General features: G+C 39.4%; 1 protein-coding gene across 3 annotated transcripts in view; it reads left to right on the top strand.

The window, feature by feature from the left end:
* The window catches only part of LOC145967355 (fibroblast growth factor 18), a 134836-nt gene that overhangs the window by 17922 nt on the left and 98149 nt on the right, over positions 1-18765 (top strand). The window contains exon 1 of one of the 3 annotated variants that reach the window (XM_083092181.1): positions 5090-5691. The exons of the other annotated variants lie outside the window; for them this stretch is intronic. Coding sequence (XP_082948307.1) covers positions 5678-5691 — 14 coding nt within the window. The 5' untranslated portion in view covers positions 5090-5677. Of the gene's footprint in view, positions 1-5089; positions 5692-18765 lie in introns of those variants that run through there. 3 annotated transcript variants of the gene reach the window in all.

Genomic DNA, 18765 nt, shown 5'->3' on the forward strand with positions numbered 1-18765 from the left:
TGTGAATTACTAAATACATTTAAAAATGCTTTTTTTGAATTTTCATTTTACAAAATTAATTGTCTTAGCGTGAATTTTATTTTATATTAGCGTACTTTGTGGTTTAATTTACATTGTATAATTAAGTAAAATTTACTTTTAATGTGACACTATCTTAGACTATATTATTGGTTCATGGTATGCTCGCATACTATGAAATGAAACCCGCGTCGATATGTCTGGAAAGAATTTCTCGTCTGACGTAAATCCTCCACACGTGGCGACTTATATACATATATATGCTTCCTTATAACTCTTCGTATTAAAGTAAACATACACGATTTTTACGAATAATACAAATGATTTTTATCAAGATCGATAATGACAATTTATCAAAATGCTAATCATCATAATTGTATAAAATTATAGACAGACATTATTAGTTTTTTAGTTTGCTAACTGTCTATGCGCTTTCTGTTCTAAAAAATTCATTCGTCACATCAATTGTTAGCGTTTTAAATTTTGCGACCGTTAGTATTGTACACAATGTCTATTTGTTTCCTATCGCGCTCTATTATTATTATTTTAAACTTTAATTTTATTTATTTTCTAACGACTTCTTGAACATTGAAAAGGATCTTGAAAAGATCGAAACGTACATATGTATTTTTATATCTAACTGATTATTAATATATTATGTCTCTTACTTAGTCTTTTTTATTACTTCTATTTTTTACGCTCTAACATCTTGCGCCACGGTCTTTTAGCCTTTCCTTTTTATTGCATTTTGTTATCATTCGGACCGTATATTGTTTTTGTCATTGTATTTAAAATTATAGAGTTTCTGCAACTTTTATTCGCTAAGAACCAACGATGATTGATGATACAAAAAAACCAGTCATAGCCAGAATCCTATAAACTGGGATTTTTTCATGTATAATTAAACGGTTGTTTAAGCCAAAAATTTCTAGAAATCTCAAAATCACAGAGTGACTCAAGTGAATATTATCGGCGCATCGATATTTACAAAATTACGAATATTTATCCCTTCTTTCCATCTACCAACTTCGCCACCTTTAAAGCTCGAATCAACCGGATATCCTATACAATTCTAAACACAATACACCGTCTGCTATTTCTGGCTGTATGCCATTGCCGATAACCTTTTGCATTGTCGAGCCGATGATGGGAGTACCGCGATAGGAATATCGTCTGCGGAGTAACATCAGTATCCGCCGTCTGTCGCTAGCGATTCGTGAAATTGGTCGAATCTCGATGGTCTTTCGGCAATGCTGAAGGTCAGAGGTCACTCGAGGAAGGTCACAGCATAGTGGTTATCGGATACTGAGCATTATGAAGATAAACTTGTCAGTAAATGTTTGAGGATTGTATTTGTGATCTCTTATTATCTGTTCTATAATATCCGTCCTGACAAGAGTTACATTCATAGAGAATAAAAATTATCAACATGCATCGTTGTAAATTTAAAAAATATGAGAACACGATTAGTAGAGATTTAAATTTCAAAGGAAAATAATGTTAGAGTTAAAATGAACACGTGATTTGAAAAAAATAGAATTTCGCTAAATAAACCATGCGATGACGCCATACGAATTTCGCGGATGCTTAAAAGCGCTGTGTGTCAACAAATCCGTATTTTGCGTAAAATTCGAAGAACAGGGGATGCTAGAATTCATCATGATCCTCTTTTACGTCGTTATTCGTACGGCCTAAATCTTCCAGGAAGAGCAAGATGGGTGAGACACGAATGAACCGCTCGCCTACGCTTTTCTTTTCGTAGTTTTTGTTCTCAACTGGCGCCCTCGCAAAATTAGAATTCGACGGCCAGAAATAGAATGCTGATCACAATAGTGTGGTTCGGCCAAAAATAAGAAAAATTGACGAGGAGAGTTTCGCCTGCTCTTGAATATATCGCGCGTTCTTCACGCAAAACGAACCGCAATTTAATAAAAAAGAAATGCGATCACAGAGAGATATAAGTATAATGCTACGACGAATTTTATTGATTTACAACGTATATTCAAACTCACATATAAATTCATATACACAAATATATTATTTTTATTGATTCTATGTATGAATTTTTTGAGATATCAGATATTTAATGATACTTTTTTTATAATAATATAAAGTATATTTTTCTGCTAATGTACATAATTATTTTATTATTAATTAATTAATTCTTTAGAAGCGTGGAGTTCTAAATAACTCGTTATCGGAAAAATAAATACAAGCAGCAAAACAAGGAAATTTGCGGTAGCAAAATAAATTTATAAAAGGAATTTAATTTCGTTGTCCATATAATTTTGATGATTGAAAATAATAATTCTTGTTGATAAAAGATTTTATTTGAGAAGCCTACTGCAGCAACTGCGTTAGACAATGTATTTATAATACATATGCTGTTGTATTGCCTATATAATACATTACATGTTTTCTTATCAGTTTTTCTAATTTTTGTCATAGTCATAAACGCGAGACAATTGAAGTGCCATGTTATACCATGTTTTAGGCTTCATATATTGAGCCATAAAATTCCTCAGAATTAAATCAATATTCGAACATATCAATCAACCCGTAAATCATTCGCAGCGATTGTAAATATTCACTTCGAGGAATAACTCAACAATGTAACATACAATTTTGATCGGAGGTGCGAGGCCGTGCATCGTGTGTGGTCCCCGCTCGATCCAGTTTATCCACTAAATCATCTGCCTTGTCATCCATTTTCATAGTTTATGTGGTGGGCAGTGAGTTTATTACACAATCGATAAATAAAAGTCACAACCCGATAACAGATAATATTAAGAACATCCAATATGATATTTTTATTGTTGTTAGATGATTGAAATAATGAAATTTATTTTATTGTACGTAAAATTGTAAAATTATAGATTTAATTTGTTGCCGTCACGATACCTTCCTGATATAGTTAGTAATCTAAAAGTCGTCCGTTAAAAGTAGGAATAAACCAATGAACAAATAAGCTATGCCGCTGGCATTACATGTTGTTTCTGCAAATACCACTGTCAAGTTGAAGACGTAAATCAAATGCGATATTCGCGTACAGGTATCATCATAAATAACTCTAACGTGATGCGCGCGTATATAAGCGTATAAGGGAACGTGGGGCTTGCATTCTTTCGACCAACTCTTGTAAACTTTGTGGCACAGTGACCCGTACATATCTACAGATACACGTGCAGAATATGGTATCTTTTTGTCCGTGGAAACAAAAGACGGGTTCGGCCAATCCCTTAAACCTATCGAGTTTACTTGAAACGTACATTGCGCCGTCTTGCGGATCTTGACCCACGATATCGGCAATCGAGTTTGGCGATTGCCCAAATCGATCTGCGGATACGGAGAGTCCGCCAGCGAGCCGCAGGCATAGAAAGAATGTTAACCGAGAAAAATGAACGATTATATAATTGCAAGTTTGCGTTATCGGACAATGTGTGATTCATAGAGATATATTTATACAGTTTCATGAATTTCATATTCAATAATAAAGTAATCCATTAGTACATACTAACATCTTTGAGAGATATAAATATTAATTGCACATTATTGATAAAAATAGAAAGTCAAAATTACATCATTATCAAAATGATCCAATGTTTACTTTTATTTCCTTCACTTTTCGAGATTAATTTGATCGCGTATGTTGGCTCTATTTTTACTGTTTCAAGCTCCAGCGAAGCTTTTCGCTGCCGAAGTGTTGGATCATCGCAAGTTGTAAAACTACAAGACGACACCGAAGGCGCATCCCGCGGCGATGCACGCGTGAGATATGTAACGCGATAATGTAACGCGATAATATGAGTTTCGGAGTAATTGTTTACGCGTGCCAAGTGAGTTATTTGGCACATGGCCACACGGGGGGTAACGGTGACGGCACCCACGTGGTCGGCCGACTGCCCGCGGATTTTTGCCCTCTCTTGCTTCTCGCTATTCTTCGGTGGTTTTTCCTTGTTCGTTCCGCGCTCTTGCGCGATTTGCGTGCACGCAACGCACACGCAACGAAGAAAGTTCTCCGAAGTGACACGAAGGGTGGCTTTTTGCTGCGCCCCTTTGGTTTTATGGCTCTATTGCGCGGAAATATTACTACTCACCAAGCGAAGGGATGAAAAAAGCAAACCATATCATTTCCATTAAACAATGTTTTATAGCAATGTAACTTACAGATTCATTTTGCATCGATATGTTATCAAAGCTGCATAACAGTAATATATTAATATTTTGTAACATTGCATGTGACAATTAATATGGTTATTAATATTTTTATTCTAATGAAATGCATTAGAAAAAATGTTCAGTACAATTTTATTGTCGTGCCCAAGCATTTTATATTGTTGCTTTTTCAACTCATAAACGTAAACGTTATCAAATTTATAACTCAGTAAATACTCGCGGGATATCCATTATATAAGAACAAAATTAGCGATCGTTTAAATGAAACTTGCTTTCTGTTTTTGTTACATTTTTACGGATCAAATGGCACAACAATCGCATTAGTGGTAGAACGAGTCGAAAACGTCTTCTTTCTCAAACTCGTTATCGCGCATGATGCAAGACCGTAACAAAGTCGCGATTCTAGAATGCCATTGTCGGAATTTCGTCTCATCCCTCGGTATCGGACGCGATCGAATCCAAGTCATTCCGAAATATCGAGAAAAGGAAGAAGGACAGAGATGGAAAGGAAGAAGAAGAGGAGATATTGTCGGTAGATACCTCATCCGTGCAAAAGTCGGAGTCGTCCTTCGGATGGCGGCGATGTCGACGTCGACGTCGACGACGACGACGACGACGACGACGACGACGACGACGACGACGACGACGACGACGATGACGACGACGACGACGACGACGACGAAGACGACGACGACGACGATGTCGGTGGCGACGGCGGCGACGCTGGCGGCAGTAGTGGTGGCAGTGTTGCAAGTGGGGGCACGAAATAAGGGTAGTTTGCGGGGGCGGAGGCGGTGGTTCGTCAGTTTCCGGGTTGTTCCGGAGTGAGTGAGGGCGTCGTGGGTCGCCACGGGGGTCGGGCGGGCAGGAGTCGCGGGCCACGACACGACGAGGCGTCGCGACGTCAGTAGAGCGCCGCGCTATCGACCACCGCCACGAGACACCGTCGTCGTCGTCGTTGTCGTCGTCATCATCTTCGTCATCATTGTCGTCATCGTCATCGTCGTCTTCCAACGTCGTCCTCCGATACTTTCTTAGTTTCTTCACGGGACGCGGCAGTTCATTTTATCGGCAATTCGCGGCGCGAAAGAAGCGATTGCGCGCAGAAGAAGCGGTGTCCCGAACGAGGAAAAAGACGAAGAGGAGGAAGAAGAAGAGACAAGGAGGAAAGTTATATTGGCGTGAAACTCGAGGAGATCGCGAGATTGTGAGATACCGCGAAATCGTGAAGTATCGCGGAATCGTGAGGTCGGTTCAGTTTTTGGTGAGGATCGCAACACCGGACGCCACGAGGATCGTACGACAGCACGGCGCACGCACGCGTGTAATCCGCACGCGTGACCGTCGCAAGATAACTGCGTCAGGATCGTGCGAAAACGTTGCGTGCGTGCGTGGATACATATTCGAAGCTTCGTCGTCTGAGTACTACGAGCCACCCCGTGTGAGACCCAATGACTGTCCATCCAGGGACCACGGGACACACATGTTCGTTATAAGGTCAGTGTACGAGCCGCGCTGTCTGCCTTGCAGCCCTCTCTCCCCGTAACGCGCTTTTTTTCTTTTTTTTCGACGAAGGAAGATCGCGAGAGAATCGCGAAGGAGTTTCAAACCGTGCAAAAAATTCATGAGTCGTTTACGTTTTGGAATTCATTGTCAGTATTATGGATAAATTTGCATAAATGGGAGCTCGCCGCGAAATTTTGTTCGCGTACAAAGTTCCAACTTCGCCAAAAAATTACATAGAGATGATATTCTCGGAGAAGTCTCTCATGGCCGAGGAAAAATAACGCGGAAATTCGCTCGTTCTCCTCCGTGCGTGATAATATTCTGGCGAATTTATGATGGCTTTTACAAACGCGGACTCATTCCAGCTGACCTTTAGAATTTCCGAATAAGTGCGTTCAGGCGAGCGAATATGTCGATAAGCGGACGCGTCTCAACCGCCCCCGCGATCGCTTCGAATTTTCGCAATTTGCGAGGAGGAAATCGCAGAAGAGACATCGCGCGCGCAGATTTATCGTGTCCGGTTTCGTTTCGCCACATTCGCCTGAAATCGCGACGATGAAATCCATTCTAATCGTGACGCAACCGTCTCCTTTTCGCGTTCCATTTCGAGTCGGCGACGAGAAAAGAGCGAAAATTTGTTCATGATTAGACGACACGATCACTTGGCCCAAGGCTGGATTAAAGAGATAGATCCATTTCCTTCTTTGCTCTATTCTCGGATGTTTCGCGTATCTTCCTTCCATATATTTTGGCAATCTCTTTACTTTCCGCGCAACTAGCTGCTCGAATTGTTAACGAGTCGCGAGAAATGCACGGCATTTACGGCGCGGAGATATTGCTTGACCTCCTATTTAGCTCAAGCTGCATAGAGAAATTGTACGGATGCATTAATGCAATTGAGCATACTGTTCGAGCGCCGAAAATACGAAAAATAAATGCGAGCTTCGAGGTAGGTCACGCGGGGACATTGATTGAAAAACAGATATATCAAAGAGACTAATTGTAAATGACACGATACATATGTATATTTAATTTCTCTGGTATTTTCACTTTAAATCGCTATGTTTGCGATGTAACGGGACATTATTGACATGGTAATTCTGGAATAAAGGAATTTTAGAATTTTAAATTCTGTTGATATTCCATTTTGTAAAACTGATTGTATTGCGTGTTTTCCAAGCACATTTCGTAATATTATCTGTGTTTGCTTTGAGCTTCCCGAAATAAACTCAAATTTGAAAAAACGAAGGATGTGTGTAAAAATATCATCTAATTTTTAGTATCTTAAATATATTATTCGCGTACACATTTATATTACATGCATATGTAATATGCATCATCAGATTTACTATATATCACAACAAAATAAATAGCTTTAAGATTATGACGTAATATAGTACAATAGTTGCATATCTTTAGCTATCATAGTTATAAATCTTATCATGTTTTCGAGAACAACTCGTGTTATCCTTTTTTATACTAATTATATCTTTGTTAGATACAGAAAGACATATATACAATTGTCATAATTTACCGTTAATGAAGGAGAATTTCTGGTCCAATTTAATTAACTCATAATTAATTAAATTACATGCTTTATGTTTAAGTGAAATATGCAAACCTTCTGTAAAAAATTTATGTATACCAAGCATTAGGCTATATAGTGTATAATTTGTGCGTGCATTATTCGGTATGTCGTTGGCGAATTTTGTCCAGGACCGCCGGAAGGATCTCGAACCCTCGCGATTCGCATTCGTACTCACAGTGATGGTCCTTACGCCTCGCGGGGTCTTGTCAAAAGCGAAACCCTCCGCGATATTTCCGCGTCAACTACGTCCTCGCTTGCCCCTTCATATAGTGTTCTCTGACACAGTACAAAGGTCCGTAACTGAACTCGACATTGCGAGGGGACGATTTCCAAAGGAATTTGCGATTAACGCGTCATCGCCCCATTGCGCATCAATCTGCTTCCGTTTGTCGACCCGCGGGCGATTCTTGCGTTCGGTAGTGGTGGAAACAAACATCCGTACCCCACGGGCTGTCTGCGATTTCTTCCGGTCGTGTGTCTTCCCGAGAAAATGGCGCCGGATCGATCGAGTTTATCGCGATCTCTCTAGAAACTGAGTTATAATTCAACGTTTCGTTTTTCGAAGATTTTTTTTCAGTGCTGATTCACTTGCTTCGTAAAATATCAAGCAGAGTTAGTTGCAATGATTTTAACGAAATTACTTTTTATTAAAGATTTTAATGTATTACAACAAGACGTCAACTTTGTTTTGCGCGAATTATTATATAAAATTTAATTATATAAAATTTTTTTATTAAATTTTTATTAAATTGTCTTGATTTTGATATCAATATTCAAACACATTTTTATTCGACCTTTAATTGTTTGTGTGAATCGAGGGAATGTAGTGAAGGGAAGTGACAATTTCGAAGAAATAAAGATAAATAATTGAGATAGTATAACAAATTTTCAAGTGCAGCAATTATTTCCTAGAAGTGTTAATATAACGGAAAGATGAAAATAAAAATGTAAAAAAAAAAATAAAAGGAGATTTTCTACATTTTTCCTTCGTGAATTAAAAATTCGTTGATCATCGTTTTATTCCAGTGTTAATGAAAATTGATAAAAAATATACTTTTACTCCGATTGAAAGCTGAAGTTAAATTAAACGGATGCCGAACCTGCCAAACTTGAAAGGATGCCAATGCTTACGGTCTCTGGGTTAGCGAACTGGGATATATACCTTGGCCCTCGCGTATATTACAGGGTCGAACTAGTTTAGCGAGTTGGATGCGGCCGAAAGCGCGCGAGGGAGGTGAACCTTTCATCGCGTTGAATTTCAAATCCACGTATCCCACGGGAGGAATTGGCGCCGTTCCAATCGCGATTCGACGCTTACCTGCTCGTACTTCTTCATCCGTTCTTTTTTGTCATGACTAAGCAATGGACAAAAACGGATCGTGAAGCTTTGCTGATTGAATTAGAAAAGCATGCGTGATACGTTTCTATTGTAAATTTCCATCTATAAATATAATTTAGCTTTTGTAAGTTAAAAATGGAACTGTCGAAGGGAAGATAGAGAAAATAAAGATAGTTTTTCGTGATGAAACAACTTAAAAGATTAATATCTTATTTCTATTGTCAAATCCGGTTTCCAAATTCACATTGTGAATTATGAGCCGCTTTATTTTCGTTGGCGGCGAGAGTCTTAGCGCGATGGGGTTTCGAGAGGCCGGCCGGCGCAGAAGTGCCGGGAGCCTTGACTCAGTCACCCTGAAGTTTCAAGTGTCACCGAGTCCGTGCCTCCGCATACGATTCACCGCTTATCTGCGTCGCAAATGGCGTGGCCCTCGTGCGTGCGGATACGCCATATTCTCGCGTACCGAGAGAGAGACAGGTTGTATTGTCGCCATGGCTATTGTCGCCATGGTGGTACAGACCTTACTTACTCCACCTACCGCCGTAAATACCCGATACGGCTGCGTATAAAGGCCGCTTGCCGAAATGTTGGGTGTTGTTGCGGCACCCCGGCTGACAAGGTGCATTTTTTTACGGAGATTGACGTTTACGGGACATGGTCGTACATTATTTATTCGCGGTGCCGGAGTAAGCGCAAATATATGCGTGGCTCCTCAAGGCGGTGGATTTGACCCTAGTTTAGCGAGGTTTACGCTCGCGCTGGGAATAATTTGCATAACGGCCGGCCGACGCAACTCGCGGAACGATCGCGGATGAATTTACGCATTTCCTTACGATCCGCGTGCCCGCGACTATTAATGGCACAAAACGCTTTCGTACTGACTCTCGCGCATTCGGACCTCAATTAAAGATCTCGAACAAACGGCATCGCAAACGGCGTCGCGTGGAATTTACTTCGGCGTAAATAAGCACACGCCGTTCCGGACCGTAAAAACTTGGTACCTTGTTTTCCGCGGATATTTTATCGGCAATAATATAACGAAATAGTAATAGAGGGAAAACGGCGTTGCCCGATTACGGGCTGCTGTTGCGAGAGACCCTACAGCTCCTACGCGCTTCCCCATCGCATGGGAATCCCCCTTATTGATTTTTACAACACGCGGTCTCGTCGTAAAAATCGACAAGGAATGTAAAATAATATGACGTTCACGCCTTGCGTGCGAACGCAGTGCTTGACGTTGGCGAATTCACCGAATTTAAATTTAATCTCGCCAGTCAGAATTACAATCCACGAAGCAAATATGGCAGGACGTCTCCATGGATCTTGCAATCGATTTCGGTGCAACTAATATTTTTGTACGTGAAAAATATATTTCGAAACCTTATAAAATTGACACACGATATCAGTCTAAAAATAAACTGCAGAAAGATATAAATTGTTTAAATAACATTTTTTTTTATTTAACGTGCATGTGTCGAGAGAAATATTAATTGAATATATGTATATAACAAATATCGACAAAAAACAAATACTTATTTTTATCTTTCTCATTATGACGATATTATGAGATTTCATAAAATATCATAATTCCCTATCGATGAATTTAACTATTAATTGATAATTATTAATATCTAAAAGATTTTTTCCAATAGGTTGATAAGTTAACGATGCAGCGAATTGCAAATCGCAATAAGATTCAAGGTATTGATTTTACAAATCAAGGTTGTTATCCCAGATATCGCAGCTTATTGATAGCGGCGATCGATGAATACTGTATCGCGCGAGTTTACTCCAGTTAGAAAATTCCCCTATATATCATCGCCGCGAATGGTGCTCTACTGTTATGTCGCGCGCGAGAAACTTTGCGAAAAATTCGCACCGAAATTGACAAACGTTATTGTACTCGCGCACGTATAATTCGTAGAGCGCGTTGAACAGGCCGTCGCCGAATTGCACAACTGCCATTACCATTTTGGTTCCGAAACTTACGACGTCTCACGATTTATATATCGACGATATGCTCGCGCGCCGGTACCTGTTTACGTTGGCGTCGTGGTAGCGTGCTGTAAATCAAATTCCGGCGACGCGTGGTCCAGCGTTATTCGGCTACGTCGCTTCGGAGGTAGGAGGAGGTGGAGGAGAGCCGCAGGTGCCGTTATATGAGAGACGTATTCGCACTTCCTCGGGTAGATATTCTACTCCGTACTCTCCCTCCCCAATAAAGTCGGTTTATGGCCGCTCATTGAGACGGCTATCATCTTCCGATTGTTGATCCGTGTTCGTCGGAGCTCGTAAAACGATCTTCGTCGCGATCCTCATTCTCCTTTCTTGTCCGGATACTTGTTCCACTATGAAGTTGCACGTCAGAAGTCTGATAATAACCGATAACCTTTCTCTGATGTGGACCAACATCATATGTAATATAGAGCACGTAAAACGGAATAAAGAGTAGCACGTGCCATTTTATAGAGTTTTGAACAATATGAATAAAGAATTATAAAAATATGCTATAAAACTTGGAAAAAAAATATTTATGTAAATTTAATTATTTATGATATTCGTCCATCCATCGATATTGTAAAATGTTATATATATATATATATATATATATATATATATATAGAGTAAAAATATTATATAATTAGTATTTTTTAAATAAATTAGATAAAAAAGCTAAACGTTATCAATTTCTGCAAATTACATTACATCGTATATATTTATATCTTTTGTTTTTAATTCTAATTATCATTTTAATTTTTCCTTCGAATTTAAATTTACGAATGTCTTTATAGCTATAAAATTAATTTAAATATAAGAAAGGATTTATTGTAATTGCTTGTTACCCGTTGCATGTCAAAAATTATTTATTAGTTAATTTGCTCTTCTTAATTGAATAATATTTACATTTATGTATGACAGGAAGATAACGCATTGTGTTAGAGATGATGTTGTATGGACTTGCCACCAAGCAATCCTCGCTAATGGCCGTCGAGCAGTAAACACGACGCGGGGTGAGAAAGATGCTTAAAGCCGTGCTCGGAGTCTCGGAGTCGACAGGGCGAAAATCGGCGGATTTACGGAAGCGCCTCAACGCGCATCCTTTTAGTACCAGCATAAAATATCTTCTTCCATAGATATAAATGCCAATACGCGATAAAATTCTAAAGACTAATGCGCGCGTATACGACTATAGATTTCAAGATTCTAACTTTTCGGCTAATAATGGCAGTATTATAAAAATATATTATTTAAAATATATAGTAAAGCTAAAGGAATCAACTTTTATTGAGATGCATTTTCTAAAAGCAATAACTATCTTGTTCTTTCAGCTTGGGCAATCTTCAACGAGCCGCGTTGTAGGTAAAAAGAAACTTCTCGGGAGGGTTGCGTTTCCAGATTACAGGCAGTTTTACGCGACTTGGCAGGTAGAGAGCGGCTCGAAGATTGTAGTCTTAAGGGGACTAGACTATAGAGAGGGATTCACAGTGGTGGCAATATAGCGTTAGAAAGTTCGCCTCGGTCGGTGTTTGCTCTAACGCCTTGGCGACTGGTCTGCGGTTATCCAAACGGACGGAAACCCGCTCACAAGAGCACCTGTGGAGCCTGTGGCTCTACTGCTGCTTTTGTTCTTCCAGCCGTTCTCTCCTTCTCGCTCCTCCTCGTGTACGTTGCCGGTGGCCTCCACCGTTCTACCTACCTACCTACCTACCTACCTGTTGTGTTACTTACGCCTCGCCGGCCGATCACACTTCCCGGGACGCGGATGAGGGTCGTTTTTAAAGGGATTAGCACAATTTTCGACTGCGACGCCGGACGCCCCGAAGCCTCCGGATGATTCGTAGCCGTGTGAAAATTACAATACGCGTCATAGTCCTTCCGTCATGCGGAGGCGAAAAAATTACAGGTCCGTCTTTTTTACGTTTTTTCCCGTACCTCGGATTCTACACCCTGGGAATTGTGGAGCAGTATTTCATTGACTCATTCTTTACAGAAATTCTTCAAAATATCTTAGTTTGAATACGTCTAGAGTTAATACTGGATTCATGATATTTTTATTGGCTTTTAGAAAAGTGCATTTTAATTAAAAACCGAAAGATTTATTAAATTTTGAGGGCTTATTAAATTGTAAAGAATTTCGTAAAAAAACGAAGAGCTTGTTAAATTTTTAAATGGTAGAGAATTTTATATAGTATAAGAAACGCGATATTGATTTATTTAACATATATATTTTACTAGGTTGTTCATACTTTTAGTGCATTAAATAAATACATTACATAAATAGCTAGTTGATTCATAAATTGAAGATGTCTATTTCATGTTTATTCTATGAAAGAAACAGCATAGAAATTTACATAATATTCTACAAATTTATGTCTCGAATTGTCGCACGTGAGCGATTATTTTCTTTATCATGGAGGTGACATAAATATATTACATGCTTGAGAGAGAAATTAAAACAATCGTAAATTTTAATGAACGAAAGGCAAGGCGCGACAAGACGAGCGCTATACATTATCCTATGTGTCAATCTATGTTTTCTTATGCATCTCTCTTTTTCTTTGATATTTTTAGATAGTTAGAAAATTTTCCAAATTTATATGTAGATATTTTATTAGACTGCTATTATTGTATAGTATATTTGGATTTAATTAAAATCTAAAACCAGATTTAAAATATTATACAATAACGACTCTATTTATTAAATAAGAAAGTATCTGTCAAGCTGCAAAAAATGAAACTTATACTGAAATACGAGAGCTTTTTCCAAACTATTTTCGTTTTAGAGCTAGTTTCTTCGCATTCTTTCACGTTCGTCTTGCAATTGTTCATCGTTTATGTACGGGGGGTACTATGAGCGTGCTAAAAATACGTCTCACGTTTTGTAAAAAACCTCTCAATTCGGAACAACGACGCTCGTTACGCGGTACTCATCGTCGTTCACGACGGGAGCTTCGTTCCCTTCGCGGTTGGAAGCCTCCGATATTCCGGATACGAGAAACTTGGTCAAGATCCTTACACAAAGTAGGTCGAGTGCGGGAATCGGTCGACCCGCGCTAATTGAGCGACCATACATGTATATGTGTATATAATATATATGTACACATGTATTTTCGGGATTTCGAGCGACGACCTGAAGTCACGGAAATACCGATTCGAGATATCGCATACGATACGACTTTTGATTTTGACTTCTCAAACTTGCCGTGCAAGAGACGCGGTGATAAATTTGTCCCTCGAGAAAACAACTGGCAGCAACTTGGCTACGTGAGAGCAGCCGTTTTACATCTCTCTTTCTCTCCTTTTATCTTACCCTCTCACTCTCGCCTATCGCCATCCTTACGTCGTTGCATTCTCATCTCTCACCCCTCGTGTTCTTTTCGAATTCCCGTTTGCTACGGACCTGAAGACTTCGTAAATGCATCTATGCACATGTATTTTATAGCCAGCTCTTTCGGTCGTTCTCTATTCGGTAGTACGCGTGCCACCATTACCGAGAACGCGCGACAGGGATATTTTTGCAGAATAGATTCTTTTTGAAAATACTTGAAACTTGGACGATTTGTCGTCTGTGCCCGAGTCGAACTCGATAAAACCCCGGTATCCATTGCGTCGCATTCGACTGACTTAGGAAGCGGCGCGCGGCTAAAAGATAGTAGAGGGAGTGCAATCGATGCAGGCGCAAGAATCGTGGAAAAAGTCAAGGGAAGAAAGCGCGGGTCGAAGGGAAAAAGGGAAAGGGATTGCGGCGGACGAAAGGATCGCGTTCGAGGGACGAAAATAGAGAGAGCGAGAGCGAAGAGGATAAAAGTCGGAGGGACAGTAATGGCGGAGAACTTAATCACATAAAATCCTTAAAGTTCGCCTCGATACGACGCGATGCACTTTGATCGCGAAATTTATGTCCGGGGTGCAACGTACCCGCCATTAAATCCCGTGCTCGTCGGTGCGTGCCGCGGAAAAATTCATCGCGGAGACTCGCGGGCGGGATTCACTTCCACCATTGATCGGCGCGGTAGCTCGAGAGAAGGAGAGAAGTGTTTTCCTCCTTTCTCTCCTCGTCGTAAGAAAATATTATTCTTCCAAGAAAAAGTCGGCGTTCGTCGACGCTGGATTTCGAACTCTCCGCGGTGTCTTTCAGCCTTCGAAAATCTTGCTGCCGAGAGAAGTTCACTAAACTCGCTGTCGACGTGATTTTTACTCACAATTAGAACTTAGATTCGCAGTTAAATATGTCACGATCCGACAAATCGATATTCTTGCGCTATTCGTGTTGGATTAAATTTATTTACCATGTAGAATTTTTTTATCGAGATTCTATTAAATGAAACGTTTCAAAGATATTAAATCGTTAAGACGATTTTTGACTCTTAACGAAGTTCGTAATACGATTGCGATCGGATATAAAGTTGTTGGTTAAAGAAAGCTTTTAAGAGGAAGATGGTATTTCGGAAACGAAGCGTCGTCGATGCGTGTTAGAGAATCGAACTGCTTTCTTATAAGAAGTACATTGACGTTTAGATACAGATAAATCGCGCGAAAAGAGAAGTTAGCCCGAGGATCTTTACGGTCCGCTGCTAAAGTCAGCAAAGACAATGAAAACATCTCGGTAAATCAGGAGAGACGACCGGTAAGCAGATTAGTAGAGCTTACAAGGCATTACCATGGAGTGAGACGGAAGGAGACAAGCCGCAGTCATCTCAACTTGGGAGCTGGCTGATCCTTCTCTCCGTCTCTCTCTTTTCTTCTTTTTCCCTCTTTATCCGCGAGTTTCTCTCGTCTCTCTTTCCTCTCTTACTCTTTTCGCGTTTCGTTTTCTCTCGCTTTCTATTTCCTCGCTCGACTCCCACTCTATGCCTTCAGCGGCACTGTACAGATTGCCTCTCATTCTCTCTTGGGAACTGTTCGCGCGGAGTTAACCACCCGTGAAGCGGCACAATATATCTCTGAGATAATTCGCTTGTTAGGGTCGTGCGCCTTTACATTAATCCATCTGCTCGCGGTTTGTCTTGTAACTGCCTCTTTGCACACGGGAACAACAGGTCCTTTTGCGGCATCATGCTTCGAAACGAATAACTGCCGTCTCAATTTACCGTGCTTAACATGTATTATCTTTATACTTTTTTTCGGCATTTCAACAAACCGGAATTCTTTTCTCCATGCATCGGAAACAGTTTCTGGAGATTTCACGTACGGTATTTTTCTTACATGATTTTACTTATACACATTTTCTAATATATGCTATATAAGATATTATTTCGATGAGTAAATGAATAAACTTTCCTTGAAGCAACCATATAAATGTATCGCGTTAATAATATTTCGGACTCGATTGTGCTTATCGCCCGGTTTGGAACCTGCTTTAACTGTGAAATATAGTTTTATATCGAGACACTTTTCTAAATATAGTGATTTGTGATGTGAAGAAAAAAATTGATATCGTAAAAAACAAAAAGATGAAATCTTATTTCGCTCAGACTCGTGTTGACAAGCTGGAGAGAAGAGAGAACCGATATAAAGTTGTCATCGTCCATACGATTACAATGCATGCGTCTTGCATCTTGCGACTACAGCTACGTCATCGGGACAAAGATGTCCTTCGTGGCATGTAGGTAACTGGGAACGCGGTGTACGAGGCACTTGTCGTCATGTCGATGCCCGCGATACCACCGGTTACCTGTCACTCGGCCTCGATTGATCGATTCTCGCTTCTTCACTCGAGAACCTCATCCTCCTCCGCTTGCCCCCTTTCTCCGTGTTCTGCCTAGCCATATCTCGCACGGATGCTTTCTCCTCGTCTTCGACCCTCTTGTTCTCTTTATCATCGTTTCGCTTACACGCGTACGCTTCTCGCATCCTACGTAGTCTCACTAATTTGATATACGAACGGCAGAGACTGACTAAAGATGTACCTGATGAATCGATATACCCGAAACCGAACCAACGGGATTGTGGTTCATTGTAACAACTTGTAACGAGCTATATTCACGGGCTTCTTCGGTCTTACGTTTGAACGGTTACAAATTAATGATACGATGATATTAATTTTTACACGCTTTCTTTTCATAGGATTTTACTCGCTGAAATTATATAATATGTTTGAAGAATTAAGAGGATAAATCACTCGAAGAAACGTTTTTAAAAAAATATTACATTTTTTATTAATAATTTTTTAAATCGTTTCCACAAGGCTGTTATCGATAATTTATTAGCCGTTATTAGCCAGCTGAAAATTAAAATATTAGATATATAATTATGTCATAACAAAATATAATAATCTTAAAAGCAAAATATGTGAGTTAGATTCAGCTGCAAAATTAGCCACACATGTTGACGATACAGTACACACTTCGCATCGCTTAGGAAGTAATCTTAAGCTAGGAAGACTGCTATAATAATGATCGCGGCCTCTTAAGAAAGTTTATTTCGATCAAACATGGTGTTAATTTTAAATTATCGCGTCGTAAAATTCTATGAGTCGATGATATTTATGATGTACGGGACAAAGCCTATTCTAGAATGATTCTAAGTCGCGATAAATACCACGCATCATCTGCCCTTGGGATATCGTTATCGAGATCATGCCAAAGCACCTGTGTAATACCGCCGATCGGTGTCGCGCTTACGGAAGCGTAGATACGACAACGTACGAGGATTATCGGGCATTACGATGCGTTACCGGCATGACAGAGCCGTAAACTGACGACGAAGCGAGAGCCGCTTTATGGTGGTCCGTGGAGCAGCGAGCTCCGAGATAATCCCCATGATCGCGCCGGATGTCACGGCGCTAATGCATTAAAATGCTCTTAAATCCGGCGAAGTTGGTAAACGCGCGCGATTGCAGGTTACCGGCGAGGACAGGTAGTCTATTAATTTGTCATAAACGTAGCGCATAGATACGTGCTACCTGCCGATAATCAAGTAGATTTATAGACCTACCTCTCTTTGCAACTTGCTTTTCCATATTATCAGTAAGTGTCTGTCGTTAAACAGAGGCTGACAATCATAGACGCGTCATTATGATTTAGGGTATTCATCAAGTTACCTGTGCATCAGACTTGTCATATTTATTTCCAAATATTGCCTTTAAACTTATGTAAGTTTTAAGCTTTTAAGAGCAAGGATTGATAACAAAAAAAATAGAAACGTTACAAATTATTTCATCTCCATATATGCAGCATTAAAATCTATTAAAATAAAAGGAAAAAATGAAATACAAGATAATCTTATTCTTATGAGACAAAATCTTCTAACATCTTTTTTATATTTTTTAAATGTAGTCTTTGTTTACGTGAAATGAAATATTTTACACAACAGTAAAAATCATTCGTTAAGCATCATTGCGTAATAACATACGGCAAATAATAAAATTATCCGGATAGGCGCCTGATGAGCACCATCTTCGATAAAATGTTTAGAATAAAATTTAAGTCTTGCAAAGAGTGTCGAAGTCGGCTAATCAGGCGAGCGTGAACCAAACAGGCTGCCACCAGCCTTGCCAAGACAACTTTTATAATCTGATTGAAGTCTCTCGATGGCTAATGAGCAACGTCCCCGCATTCCGTTCTCACCTTTTCAGGCCCTTTACGCGTGCCATTAAACGTACACGCGTTTCGAAAGTTTGAGGCTCGTCTTTGATGTTTTTTCTTTTATCATAGTAGATCGTTAACATTGTGATACGAATGCGTGTATGAACAAAATATTTGTTATACAAATTAAGATACTTAAACGTCAACAACGTAGAAGTTGCGAAAATTCAATATCCTTATGAAGAAAAAAAAATACCGTTGCAGATGTTAAGTTTTATCGGCTTTATAATTGCACACGGAAGAATGCAAGATATGTACGCATTTTTAATATCTTTTCAATCTAGGGATTTATGTAAGATAGATGCAACATATATTTTCAGAATATCAGAAATTTTTCGTAAATATTTTCGGGAAAAAATTATATATGAAATTAATGTAAATAAAATCAATTTATGTAAAGGTGTAAACACTAGATATTTCAAAATCGATAAAATTATAAATAAAATATCGTGTTCATTGTTTCCTAGACATAATTTTTGTTAAAGATGTAGTATGATTCATTATAGGTGATAATCGCAGTTGCATATTATGTTTTACATTGTAAATTATTT

This window comes from Camponotus vicinus, unplaced genomic scaffold, assembly GCF_025532165.1.
Source record: "Camponotus vicinus isolate PSW18456_S1 unplaced genomic scaffold, iyCamVici1.0 SCAF_1, whole genome shotgun sequence".
Classification (NCBI taxonomy): Eukaryota; Metazoa; Arthropoda; class Insecta; order Hymenoptera; family Formicidae; genus Camponotus; species Camponotus vicinus.